This window comes from Fusarium phalaenopsidis (genome assembly GCF_050370095.1).
Source record: "Fusarium phalaenopsidis strain FUZ10S chromosome Unknown contig_32372, whole genome shotgun sequence".
In the NCBI taxonomy this organism is placed as follows: domain Eukaryota; kingdom Fungi; phylum Ascomycota; class Sordariomycetes; order Hypocreales; family Nectriaceae; genus Fusarium; species Fusarium phalaenopsidis.
Genome location: NW_028145383.1, coordinates 151,098 through 165,323, shown reverse-complemented (window position 1 = coordinate 165,323; position 14,226 = coordinate 151,098). Strand labels below are relative to the sequence as shown.

Sequence of the window (14,226 nt, the reverse complement as noted above, 5' to 3'; positions counted from 1 at the left end):
GGGTATGATTCAGTACTGGGATTCCCATTAGGGAAAGCCCCATCATATTAGTTTAAGCAGAGAAGAAAGGCATTTCGAACTATCCGTGCTCTTCCGTCGCATCCGTGAATCACTCTGGGAGATCACGACCAAGCCTCGATAGTGCCATGAAGATTTACACTAGCCAGACATGTATGCATGAGTCACATGGGAAAAGGTTGTTTGTGGACTTTTATCAATAATATAATTTATATCTAGCAGCGGCTCTTACAGATGTGATCCTGTGACGTTCCTAGATGAAGCCTCGAGACGAGGAGCCCATACCCTCATCGCTCCGTTTCCACCACGATTGGCCCGGAGGAAAAAGGGAATCGCTACCAAGTCCCGAGGAGTTTTCTCATATACCCAAGGCTGGCCACTGTACAGTCCCTTCGGCTGCACCTCAATGAGCTGCTTTCCCTGGACATGCCCTGTTACAACCTGGTCAAGTCCAGACAACTGCACAGTCTTGCCGTCGCTGACGGGGCCATCCACAAGTCCAACATAGTCAATATCGGTTCCGTCGTTATCAACATCCTCAAGGCAGTACACAAGCGGCCCTCTAATGAGACAAATGTCATCCTTGTTGGTATTTGGATGAGCGTATGTCTTGCGAAAGACCACCGGGAAGTTGAGGTGAATGTCAGTGTTCTCGGCCGAGACATAGAGGTAACCTTTCTTCACCTCGCCTTTTACAGAGCATGTCCAGTCGCTTGCCCAGCTGGGGATTCGAAGGGCAAGGTTGGCTGACCCTTGGATGGATAACATGACTTGACCATCCCAAGGCATGTCGGTCTTTTGTCTAATGATGACGCCGCTGTCTGAGATCTTCAGCTCACTGTCGATGTACTGATGAATCGCCACCAAATTTGTAGAGGCATCCTGAGTATAGATCAACGAGCCGAGATTGCCCAGTAGCTTTGCAACGTTGGGAGGACAGCAAGCCACTCCAAACCACTTGCTCCTCTCCTTGAACTCTCCCTTCCGGGTACGTAACACATTTTCGTAGTAGAATGCGTCTCCGTCCTGATTGACGGCACCAAGAAAGCCGTTGTAGAGTGCAACCTCCATGACATCGGCGTATTCAGCATCGAGGTCAAGACGCAGCATGCGGGCACACCAGTTGATGAGTGCAAAAGTGGCGCAAGTCTCGGCGTAACATCCTTCATGCTCTAGGTCAGGCAGGATATAGGCAGGCCCAAACCCTTCCCACTGACGGACTGACCCAAGCGAGCCGGTAACGTACATCCTCTTGTCGACCATGTCTCTCCATAGACGACCCAGAGCTGCCTTCAGCTGGCGGGCATTATCTGCATCTGTCGACAGGCGCACAAGGTCGGTAGCCGCGGTGTAAAAGTACATAGCGCGCACTGAGTGCCCCTTGACTTGCGTAGCATCAACAAGTGGCTCGTCGGCCTGTTGGTAGGCATAATCTCGTGGATCCCTGAACCAAGCTTTGTGCTCGGTTCCCATGTGACCATAAGGATCTGCACCTCGTGCAAAGGCTTCCTTGTCGAAGTAGGTCTCATCCTTCTCATCTCGTCGACCTCGCTCAGTGATGAAGTACGTGGCAAGCTTGAGAGGAAGAGGGTCCTGAGTGAGTTCGTATAGCCTGAGCAGGCCAATCTCAATCTCTTGGTGTCCTGGGTAACCGCGTTTCTTTCCGGGCTCGGTGCCGAAGACAGAATCCAGGTGCTTGCAGACCTTCATGGCCACTTCGAGTAGTCGTCCATTTCTTGTGAGCAACTCATAAGCAACTGTCGCTTCGAGAAGGTGTCCGAGGCAGTACAGCTCGTGGTTGTCTCTCAGGTTGGTCCAGCGGTCTTTGATGCCTCTCACGGTGTAGTAGGAATTGATGTAGCCATCCTCATGCTGGGCGCCGCGAATCATCTCCACGGCGTCCTCCACCACGGCTCTCATACTGTCATCGGGATGCTTGATGAGGAAATAACAAGCAGCCTCGATAATTTTGTAAATGTCGCTGTCCCAGAATTGATGAGGCTTCACGTCGTGGCCCTCATTCCAGGTCAGACAAGTCCAATGGTCCCACGTCTTTTGGGCTTCAACGATGGCGGGGATGGTTTTGAGCCTGGAGCAATCCTGGACGTGAGACCAAAACGAGGACGTGACGTCCACGCTGGTTAGGGGAAACTCTTGAAAAGGCATTACGGTGACAGACTGACAGCGGCAGAAGATGGGAGGACGATGGACCACGATCTTGGTGAATGTTCATTGAGCATCAAGGGCAATATTTTGGATCCTTATTATACCAGACAACGGAAGATGGCGCTCCACAGCGGAGGGGAACCGATAAGCAAGCGGACAATGCTACGGGACGTCGCATCCATCGTTGTTACAGGAGGCATTGTCGGGCTACGAGCCAATGAAATCGCTAAATCGCCGCCATTGTTGGCGGATCAAGCCCCATGTTGGCGGCGTCTGGGGTCAAAGTGCGGAGATGATTCACATCACAATCGAGGAACGACCATCTCACGGCGAAGCGTTTGTTTATTGGAGCGCATGCATTCAGAGTGTATCAGCTGTTCAACGTAGAGGGGTAGCTATACTTTAAGCCAGTCATTCACTACGACCTTCATAAAGCCAAATGGCGGCTTGGAGGTAGTCATCTGTCAACTGTCGGCTTTGTCGGCTTTAATGCCCCCCCTCTTCCCTTGAATGATCAGCATGGGATCCCCACACGCACAATTGAGACCGTCAGGCTCGATTGATCGACCTAACTATTGCTAAACATAATTGCCCACAGTTCATCCCCCGTGGTATTGCTCCCACCCACCCCGCCATTCACCTCGACACCAAGTTCCCTATCCTCGATGGAGATGTCGTATCTATTCAGAAAGTTCACCATCCACTGATCCATGTTGAACGTCTTTGAGATACTGCTCATCTGACAAGCATTGTGAAATGACTGAAGCCGCGAAAATGCAAGCTCTGTAGAGGGCCAGTACTTCTGGAGCTCTTGTAAAACGACAAAGTTCTGCTCCAGGAGCTTCTTCGCCTCGGCTGCTTCTGGTCTTCCAGTTCCCAACAGCATCGTGTGCAGGTGAATGGTTGATGCGATAACGAGAAGATGGCTGTTGACTGGCGACCACAAACAGTCTAGATCTGGGGCGATGTTGAGTTCCCAGAAGAGCTTGCTCAATGCCGTGGCATGGGCCTTGCAGAGCTCGGCATACCCCAGTGCTTCTTCATCCACCGTGACATTATCATGCGGCACGATGCATTTGTTGAGAAACTGATAGAATAGCAGCTGCCCCGTGTGGTGGTATATGATATGCATGACTGCAAATGGTCGGCCATATCCACGGTCTGAGTAACTACTCCAGTTCTCCGGAGTGTTTCTTAGAGTTGACGGCAAACTCTGGACCCAATGATCAAGCTTTCTAGCAAGGTCGCGGACCAAGTTCCTGATTCTAAACTCCAACGATGGTTCATGAACAATGTCGTAGTTCAACTTGACAGCTTGTGCGTGCCATTGTGTCAGAGGAAGGATCAAGGTCCATAGGCTCGTTGCGCGCGACTCGGGGCCAATTTGAACGTCCGTAAGGCCATAATCTGGAAGGCCATCGAAAACTTCTTCCCGAATTGGTCTTGGAAATGTCGGGTCGTTGCGCAGCTGTTGTGGTAGCTGAGATCTGACAGACGTCCAGCAATCCATCATCCAGACTTGCCAGTACACTAGTCTGTTAGCAACAGCGATAGATGGAAGGATTGAACGCACAATTAGTCTCAACCTCTCTGGTTAGTCTATCGGAACTCAACACAATCGGGAGTTGAAGAGCCTGAGTCATCCGTACTGCCTGGCAGTTGAGCAGAGCATCTTGATCAACGTCACCCTCGACAAATGCCGCAAACGCAAGTATAATGCAACCTTGAAGAGCCTCAATAGAAATGAGCTTTGTGCGTTCGTTGAAAGACTTGATCGCTTCTCGCAGGAAAAGCTTCCCACGTGACCATGGTGTAACATGGTCGAGGGCAGGGTTTGAGGAGAAGCTGTGCATGTCAGAAGCTTGTCTTTGACTGGCTGTAGCTTGTACCTACCGAGCTGCCAGGGCAAAGACAGCAAATAGCAGATATCGTGCGACCAGCCCCTGCTTTTGGTCGCGCACGAAGGAGCTGTGGTGAAATAGGAGATGCTGCTTGTAATGAATGACCCTGAAATAAATCTCGATCAATTCATCACGTAATGCGTCATCTCTGTCGACAATCTGTATTATATCTTCACGTTCACTCGTAGAAGCACTGCTTTGAGATGATGGTGCAATGCGTGCCAATGGCCGTGGGATATCCGGAGACTCCCGAGCTGCTGTTGGTGCGTTGCATTGAAGCCCCTTGGATGTGCACAACTGGCAAGCTGACCCCACAGCACTGGGGATGCACCGCTTCTTCCTTGACCTATTATATATGAGTTTATAGGTCATAGCTACGAGGGAGATGTCCTACCGACAGACACTACAGGACGAGACTGTGCGCATCTTGAAAGGTGTGGCTCCGTCAGATTTGATGTTTAACCTCGGATCGCTTCCTGAAGTTCAAAGCGGGGTTCTCATCAGGTGACAAGCCCGGATTTGGCATCTCGTATTGACTAGTTCTTCGACAATTCAACATCTTGTCTGCTATGATTGCTATGGTATGCTTCCAACATGATGTATTCCATTCAACAGAAGCAATTGTTAGTAGATGAAAAAGAAAAATATCAACATGATAAGTGCGCATATAGAAAACCGTTGTTGTCGGATGAAGGTGCGAATCAATCTGGGGTACAGCGATCAGCCGCTTACACGGAACCCAGCCGTCTACCCGAAGACCGTGCATGCGCCAGCATGAGGCGGGATAAACGACGTGTGAGTGGTCAGTCGGACAAGCCATGAAAGCCACGGCGGATTAAAACGACCCTGACTCGTCAATGGAAGCGGCTTTCAAATGGGTGATGGTTGTCAGAACGCCCAACTCTCCAACCCTCAGGGGCCAGCTTCCTCTCGCAGCAAACGCTCGTCAAAGTCGACTGACAACTCCGAATAAACAAGACGCCACTCGTTCGCATTGGAGCGCTTCTACTATTCCCCCGCACGTGCCTTGGCGGCACACAACCTCGCGTCGAGCGTTCCAGGCTCTTGGGCCCGGCTAATGCCACCAACTCAATCAAGCCTTTGATCCCCATGGGGAAGATGGTTACAGTCGCGACGAGTATATATAGATGATTAACAGCTGGTCATTTTGATCAATATCATCAAGCATAATCGATATCTCAATCTGCAACCGACTGCACTCCAGCATGGCTCAAGACAAAGTCATTCCGACCGAGCAAGGACTTGCCGGTCTGGATTTGAACGATCCTCAAATCCACGAGCTTATTCAACGTGCCCAAGATGCAGATGCTGCTGATAAGAAGCTGACGGTTAAGGAAGCCCTCAAGAAGTACAAGAAAGCTGTCTTTTGGGCATCTCTTTTGTCTGTCAGCTTGATCATGGAAGGCTACGACCTGGTCATGGTATGTCTGCCATACGCTTGTTGCACTCTCCCTAGTCAAGGCATACTGACATCTCTAGATCGGCTCCTTTTATGGACAGACCCAATTTCAGCAACACTTTGGAGAGTACAGCGAAGCTGAAGTCAAGAAGGTCATCACTCCTGCTTGGCAATCTGGTCTCTCCAACTCGGCTCAAGTTGGCCAACTAGCCGGTCTCTTGATCAACGCGTACTCTCAAGATCGATACGGCACCCGGCTGACTATGATGGTCTTCATGGCTTATCTGGCCTGCATGATCTTCATCATCGCTTTTGCCCCCTCTCTGTCTATTCTAGCCTTGGGCGAGGCTCTCTGCGGAGTGGCCTGGGGCGTTTTCCAGGTGAGTCCCCTAATTATCCTCTGTTGCTCTCGAACTCTGCTGATGTTGTTAGACGCTCTCTACAACATATGCCTCCGAAGTCGTCCCCACCGTTCTCCGACCCTACGTTACAGCTTGGGTGTGTATGTGCTGGGGATTCGGTATCCTCCTGTCGTCTGGTGTCGTTCGAGCAACTTCCGATATCAAGAGCAATCTCGCTTGGAGGCTTCCTTTCTATCTCCAGTGGATCTGGCCGGTTCCATTGTTTCTGGTGGCGTATTTTGCCCCAGAGTCGCCTTGGAATGCTGTTCGCCGTGGCAAGATTGACGAAGCTCGCCATAGCTTGATGAGACTTGCTACAGCTTCGGCGGATAAGGAGGCTGCTGTTGAAGCCAGCTTGGCCTACATCAGACACACAACAGAGCTGGAAAAGGCAGAGACGCAGGGTGCATCTTTCTGGGAGTGCTTCAAGGGTACCAACTTGCGCCGGACCGAGATCGTGCGTACAATCCCCTCTAATGCTATTGACAAAGCTGACTATTTAGAACTGCGTCGTTTGGGCGGCCCAGATTCTCTGCGGTAACGCGATTCTTGGCTTCGTCATCGTTTTCCTCCAAGCCGCTGGCTGGTCCGAAGTTCAGTCATTTAACCTCAACATCTCCCTTTCAGCATGCTACATCATTGGCGGTATGATTTGCTGGCTCCTTTTCCCGCATCTCGGCAGAGCGACCATCTATATGAGTGGGCTAGCATTCATGTTTTGCTGTCTTCTGGCCATTGGCGGCCTCGGATGGTCCGATAGCAAGGATGCCTACCTTGCGGTTGGACTGCTATTTGTTGTCTCAACTCTTTGCAACATGATCACCATTGGACCGGTTTGCTATCCAATCGTCGCCGAAACACCCTCAGGACGACTCCGTTACAAGACTATCGTCATTGGCAGATTTGTCTACAATCTTACTGCGATCTTCAATAACGCTGTTACACCACGAATGATCTCAGCTTCAGGTTAGTGAATTTGTATAGGATATGAGGAGCGTTACTCACACAAGACAGGATGGGGCTGGGGTGCCAAGACTGGTCTCTTTTATGCCGGTACCAACTTGCTTTGCTTTATCTGGTGTTGGTTCCGCCTTCCAGAGACCAAGGACCGTACCTTTGGAGAGATCGACATCCTGTTCGAGAACAAGGTTCCCGCCAGGAAGTTCAAGTACACCAAAGTCGATCGTAAGTTCAATGACTATTCACACTCACCCCGCAGAATATTGCTGACTGTTCTCAGAATTTGCCCAGCATAGTGACTACGTGTTTCAGGAAAAGGTTGAGCATGAACAGATTGAGTAAATCAGGCCTTGTCCTTTGAGGTACGCGGAGCTATGGGATGCCTCTACTATCTGACATCGGCATTCAGCCCTGTGCGCGATGGATATTTCCAGCGGGCCATCAGGCTCCAGTACCTCTCGTCCTATGTTATCCGAGATACGGTAGTGGTTATTAATGCCTCGAGGTGGCTACCACCCTTCCTAGCACACTGTCTGCCAGATCAACTAGTTTCACTCACGAAGAGTCCTTTCTGACTTGTTGCCACGTAAACTTGCTTCTTCGTATCTTGATACGCTCTCCAACCACCTGTTCGTGGGTCTGGTTGTCCACTAAGACTCTTTAACGCCTTTCCATATAACACTCGAGATGCAAGACTGATGCCGAATAACCAGAGACAAGAACGAGAGGATGTGATTATGATCATTGAAAGTTTTATCAGGTATTGATGACGATTTGAATTAAACATCATGTGACACGACCTCGTAAGACAAAAACGCCCACTGCTGAGACAAAGGTGGGAGTCAATATTGAGTAAAGAGTGCTGTCTTGGCATATATCACCTGCAACCTGACTGGTTCTGATGAAGCCACCAATGTAGCCACCAAGGTAGCCACCCCCGCTCCTCGAGAGCGGACACTTGTTGCTCTTTGAGCATAAAGAACAAGTTTCATTGTTCCCCAACTCTCCCCTACTCCTCGAGTCCCTCTACCGCCATTCCCTTCCTCATACAACATGGAGGCCCAAACGACACACGTTCATCAACCACTGCCGCCGCTTCCCGCGCTTGGCCAAAAGCCTTTTTATACTCGGATTTTAACCTTATTCCCTGGCGAAATGGATGCTCCTCTATTCTGCACAATGCAAATCATTGACCTGAATTATCCCCCCTTTGCATTTGAGGCACTATCCTACGTCTGAGGTAAAGCAAAGTCACCTGAGCATCTCTTCTGCGATGATGGCCATCTCGAAATCACTGTGAATCTGGACAAGGCTTTGAGACATCTCCGGCTGAGCAGTACGAGTCGAAGGCTATGGGTCGATGCTATTTGCATCGGTCAAACAGATCTTGCAGAACTAGCCCGTCAGGTTCAGTACATGCGACTCGTCTACAAACGCGCTTCTCGAGTCATTGTTTGGCTTGGTGAAAAGCAGGAGTGGACCGAGACAGCCATCGCATTTGCAAAAGAGCTGGTCAGCTTGAAAGCTGATTTCATTGGGAATCTTGCTCTGCCAAGTGACGGAGTAAGGGCTCCGGCTGGGTATCCAGCCCAGATAGGGCAAGGGAGAAGGTCCGATGCATTCTCACTATTATCCAATGTTTACAAGAGCAACCAAGACGGGGCCGAAGCCTCAGCAAATTTGTTTGGGCTGGAGTACTTTACTCGAGTCTGGTATGCTCCCACAAGGTGGTTACGATTTCTTGAGAAACTCGCTCAACTGATGCTTCCAAACGTTAGGTGTATGCAGGAGGTGGTAGCCTCAAGCTATAGCATCGTCAAGTTGGCAGATCTGGAGATCGACATGAAGGACCTTTTGTCGCTGCTCCCCTTTGTGCTTGATCGTCGAGGGTTGGATCTTGAGCCGACGCCTTTATCACTGTGGCGGATTGTTTACGAAATGCCCCTTATCTACGAACAGTTCAAATACTCACATCCCGAGGGCTCTATCGGGACCATGTTGGTTGTATTGACTTCCATCAGGGACTTTGGAGCAACAGACCCCAGAGACCGCATGTTTGTCATTCTTGGAATCACCGACGGGGGTCTGGAGCCGGTCTACAGCATCACCGAAAGCAATTGGTTGGCTGATGTTGCTCGAAAGGGTTATTCTTGGATTTCACGCCGAATCAATTCGATCTCTCCAGCTCTAGAGCCAACTCGACACCCTGCATTGATCCCAAATTACAACAAGAGCATGCGAGAGGTCTATCAAGAGTTCACCCGCTATTGTATCTGGAAACCCTCACGACTTCTCACCGTCCTCGGACACATCCAGCATCACGAGGATCCAGAAACCGTTCTGGACTTCCCCAGTTGGGTACCGAGATTCGATCAGTGCCGAATCGTTTCCAAGTTTACTCCGGAGTTGTCCGATGCAGGCGTGCCCACCAAACTCCAAGTGTACATCGCCGAGACCCACGACAATCCCTTCCATCCCTCAAGTCCATTCAGTAACCCAATCGAAGAACCTGACATTCTTCAACTAGATGGGTTCCAAGTCGACACAATATGCGCTGCAACAGAAGTCTTCACGCAAGAGGCAGACGGAACCTTTTCCCCTGCCTCGCTTTGTAGCCAGCTGTTCCCTCACCCATTGTTCCCAAGAGTGCCGGGGCAAGTACGTCAATACCAGTTCAACAAAATGGCAACTGATGTTGCTTTTCTCCAAACGTCGTGCGCCGGAGGGATGCTATCGGCATATTCCCAACTAATGAACTCGTCGAGTCCCCCTAGCAAGACTCGGCAATCCCGCTTGGAACAGTCACGAAGGCTAGCAGCGCAGGCAATTCTCAGGTGGCTTCGAGAAAGACCCGAGGTCGACGGTGACGCTTATCCCGATCTTGGACCACCGCCAATAGATGAGTTTCACGTGAGCCCGATGGAGAGATACCAGAATCAAGCTTTCAGTTTATGCGCCAACAGGAAGGTCTATAGAACAATGGCTGGTATTCTCGGGTTGGGGCCAAAGTTCTTGAAACCAGGGGATTGCGTCGTGGTGTTGTTTAGAGGATCCTTTCCTATTGTCCTTCGCCCGCGGGGTCGTGACTGGATCTTTATTGGTGAGACGTATCTGCATCATGATGAGGTTTGTCTTGGGCAGTTGGCGACGAAGGCCAAGAGTCGAAGGAGTCAGGTCGACGTGACGAGGTTTAGGATCCGGTAGTATCATCTGTCAGACAAGCTCGGCCGTTCTACATCGAGTTAGACAATTGTGATAGTCTTTCTCGTCCACTTAGGCCGTCCTAAGGGCTCCAGAAGCTCCAGCCACCCAATACGCTCGAAGACGTCTTCCCTTCCCACCTCTCCTATCGCTGGTGACAAGATTAAGCATCCGCGATTGATATAGCCATTGTAGGGAATCTCGTATGTAACCGGGGCGATCTCAAAGGTCGGTTCTAGATCTTCTGGAATGCTGGCAGGATCGTCAAAGAAGATTCTTGCCCTAATATCACGTCCTTGATCGTCCACTGCAGCACCGCGGGCTATATTCAGACCCTCACCATCGTCCCGCATTAGTAATACCTGCAGAGATCGAACAAGAGTGCTCAGCACAACTTCTTTCTTTGGTTGAAGAGATCCTGGAGGTGAACCAGGAGATTCTTGCATGCTCAATAGCTTGGCTTCTCCCTTGTATCTGGGGTTGTAATGAAGTGCAAAGTCGACCCTACTCATCTTTGACGACGCCCAGGACCAGGATGGCCCCATCTTACTTCTCTCAAGCTCAGTACAGATGCGTCTAGTTCCATACCAGGCTAGGCTGAGAATAAACTGAGACAAAAAGTGGCCGCAAACGTATGTGTCAGGGAAAAACAGCTGAGTCCTATCTGCGACTCCTTGAATCGCGACCAACCTATCATCAAAGTAGGTAAAGTTCATGGTTGAGTACTTGGTTACCAACTGGAACCAATACTCTCCAAGCGCTTGCTCTCTCGAAGTGTCTTTGGAGCGTAGAAGTTGCTGGTGAGAACGATCGACAGCTGCAAGGAACTCGTTCTGTGGTACGCCCTTGGGGAAACATTCGGACGCCTGTAACTCGGCACATTCCCAAAAGACGGCATCACGACTGAAATGAATTACTCTGTTTGACAAGGAGCGCTCTTGGAGAGTCCAGCCCCGATCATACAGAGGAGTATTCGTAACGTTGGTCAGCCAGAGAGGGTGAAAAGGGTCGGCGTAAATTTCTCGTGCCGGCTGGTCCTCCTCCGAATCATTGAATCGCGCAAGTAGTACGGGTGAGACGTGATAAAGCTCGCCTGGTCTCTCAGTGAGGAAGCCATCGTTACTATCGTACGCCGCAGTAGCGGCAATGGTGCACAGGGCGTTCTGGTAGTATCTGCCCATTAATGGGGCTTCTGCGAGCCAGTCGGTGGCGTCTTCTCCCTGGTTGTGCTGGATGATGCATATGGCATCAACAAAGAGGTAGCGTTGGCCCATGGCTCGAGTGACGTCAATGGCATCAATTATGGTCTTGGAGAGCTCTTCGAGGTTTATCTTGGCTCGTCTCTGCTCAAAGTTGTGTCTTGTTGTGCGGGCATTGAGGTTTCCTTTGCCCCAGCAATAACTGAGGATGAGATAATCGGAGAAGACAGTTGATCCTTGCTCGAGTTTCGGTACATAGAGTCGAGGTGAAGCTCCTTTTACACCCACGTCGATGACTCTGTTGGGCAGCGGAGGCTTTTCCATGTGCCTGCTAGGACTAGTTTGACCATGCGGAAGATTGCACAAGGCATGGTCTCCGCAACATGTTTTGATCCAAGGCTGAATGCGCTCTTGAACAAGGTGTTCAAGGTCTGTTTCTCTATCTTGGGGCTTGAACTCTATACATTTAATCAATGATCTGCTCTAATAGGTAGATATTCAAACTTACGCCGGATAGGCTCCATGCTGTTGGACTTTGCTTGGTAGATTAATCCCGCAAAATTTCCATTCTCTGAGTCCTCCATCCTGACAGCCAATCTCTTAAGCCTTGGTACTTTGGGCTCCAGGGATGTCACCTCGATCTCAGTGCCGAACTGGAGTTCCTCAATGTCCCGAGCGCTGAACACTAGGACGCGACGCAGTAGCCGACATAGCGGGCATCCAGCGGCAGCTGAGGCCTCCAACTTCGTAAAGGTCTTGTAATGAGAGAATGCATGGCCGAATGGCTCTTGGTTGACTGCCTTGGATAACTCCTGGCATTTCTTGCATCGGGCGTCAAGTGTGGCGCTATCCATGTTGAGGGTGTGAGGAGGTTGAGTTGGTAAGCGGGGTAGGCCCCCAAAGCGGAAAAGATTTGGCTCGTGTGGGACCATTAGTAGCCCAATCACGAATGCCCTGGCATTTTTGGGCTGTAATTCTTGGTAAGTAATGTGTCAGATCAGATCATCGAATTATTATCATTCTATGAAAATTACATAACGTACATGATAAGCAAGTAGGACAGTCAAGCAAGCGGGATAAAAATCCCTCAACCTATATCATCTCTATTTAATTAATTAATTCCTCGCCATTAAAGATATTAAGCTCAAACAATGAGGCTAAAATCCTTCTTGTACTTTAGGCCCTTGAAAATAACCTAAAATTAAGCCTCCGACAGGCGGCAAAGATATATAAAGTTGCTCATATAAGGCTCTGGCGCCGGCAGCAAGGCATCTAATCTCGACGCGATACTATCTAGAAATCTCATAAGCTATCTAATCTAGAGGAAGAGATCCTTATTTACTTTATTCTCGACCTAGATTCATAAGGATTTCCCCCCCGGCTTCGTAGTATAAAAGAGATAGCTAATTAATTACTTGCCGACCGCGATGCGCTACTAGTCGGCACGTATTAGGCTTTAAATTTTATTAGGTAATACCTAGACCTTAAGATGCATTTTTTTTAGAAATATAACTACTAGAGAGCTAAGTGCAAAGATCTAGCTATTATCTAGAAGTAGTTTATACTTATAGCAAATATAACCACGCAATATAGCATCTAATTAGATGATTTCTATAATATTAATAAGACTAGCTTTATGATGGGTATAATTTAGAGCGGAATAGTCGTCATAGGCATAGATAGGCGTGGAAAGCCAAAATTAGTGCAGCCTAGAAACCGGGAATGGATTACGGTCATTTAGGCGATCAATGCAGATGGCTAAGCAATCCCGCCGTTCATCATCGGTGCGGGCTAATATTACCTCGCCAACTGGTACCGGGATAGCAACCTCCCGGGCGATTGGGCTATTATAATGACCCAAAATGGCTAGACCGATAACGAGACCGGTCTCAAGTGGCTTAAGCACTTTGACCGGTGCACAGCTAAGCGATCAAATAGTCGCTATCGTCTTCTGATCCTTAATGGCCACGAGAGTCACCACTCAATTGAATTCGAGAGATATTATGAGGAGAAGAAGATCATCAGGCTTTATATGCCCCCTTATTTATCTTATATACTTTAGCCACTTAATATCAGGTGCTTTGGGCTACTAAAGCAGGCTTATGGTCAAGAAATAAAGCATCTAATTAGATGCTCTATAACCCATGTTTCAAAGACTGAGTTCTTTCTGGCCTTCTATGCCGCATTTTAGGCCACTATGATAGAAAAGAATATTAAGTTAGCCTTCAGAGGGGCCAGGCTTATTCCTCTTGACCCAGAAAGTGTAGTCTCAAAGCTTAATGTGCAGTTATGGACTCTAATGCCGCCTGAGGAGGAGGCTGCTAGGGTCGGACCGGAGCTTATGCAGCTAAGGTGAACTGGTTGATTGAATATCTAAGACTAAGGAAGGGAGAGAAAAGGAAAAGAACTAGCTGTGACATGGTGACATATTCTTGTTCTTCATGACTTCTCCGACGGGTACAATATAAAAGAGCACACCAATAATGGTGACAGATTGTTCCGATCCATTCGATATTCAGCCATTCAACCCCTACGCAGAGTTTCCAGCTCAGTGCTGCCTACACAACGTCACGGTCAACTTAAGGTTCTGTTGGATAGCGTACGGCATATTCGATCAGAATGATATGAAATAACACGATGTGGAGCCAAAAGTGATGATGTTATTGCTTGATCTTCCTCTCGGCCCCTCTCGAGAGAAGAGGGGGTTTTCTAGTCACCTGACTAAGGCTAGGATATCTGTGTACCAGGGGTTTATGCAAATTCGGGGCATATGCCGCCACACGAGGGGTCAATCCAACAGGTTCTTTAGGTTAAGGTTATCCACGATCCGCATTGCTTAAATTATTGCGGCACATGACTTAGTCACGTCAGCAAGTCAACCCCTTCGGAGTGCTCCCCGTTCCTCCGCCCCGCCTCCGGGCATGCAGGTCCCGCTTGCCCAAGTCGCCCACCGATAATTC

General features: G+C 49.4%; 3 protein-coding genes across 3 annotated transcripts; 1 reads left to right on the top strand and 2 right to left on the bottom strand.

The window, feature by feature from the left end:
* Positions 1-246: 246 nt before the first annotated feature.
* Positions 247-2,184, bottom strand: LRP88_14550 (glycoside hydrolase family 127 protein; the record flags this gene model as incomplete). Its single annotated transcript, XM_083250890.1, has 1 exon — positions 247-2,184. One exon carries the CDS (start codon positions 2,182-2,184, stop codon positions 247-249), a length of 1,938 nt encoding a protein of 645 aa, XP_083093290.1.
* Positions 2,185-5,311: 3,127 nt separating this feature from the next.
* LRP88_14549 (uncharacterized protein) lies at positions 5,312-7,208 on the top strand (the record flags this gene model as incomplete). The annotated part of the gene is made up of 6 exons (XM_083250889.1): positions 5,312-5,527; positions 5,586-5,885; positions 5,938-6,363; positions 6,434-6,872; positions 6,921-7,091; positions 7,147-7,208. The coding sequence occupies 6 exons, from the start codon at positions 5,312-5,314 to the stop codon at positions 7,206-7,208; spliced, it is 1,614 nt and encodes a 537-aa protein (XP_083093289.1).
* Positions 7,209-10,108: 2,900 nt separating this feature from the next.
* LRP88_14548 (uncharacterized protein) lies at positions 10,109-12,120 on the bottom strand (the record flags this gene model as incomplete). The annotated part of the gene is made up of 2 exons (XM_083250888.1): positions 10,109-11,594; positions 11,771-12,120. 2 exons carry the CDS (start codon positions 12,118-12,120, stop codon positions 10,109-10,111), a joined length of 1,836 nt encoding a protein of 611 aa, XP_083093288.1.
* Between the last annotated feature and the right edge of the window lie 2,106 nt (positions 12,121-14,226).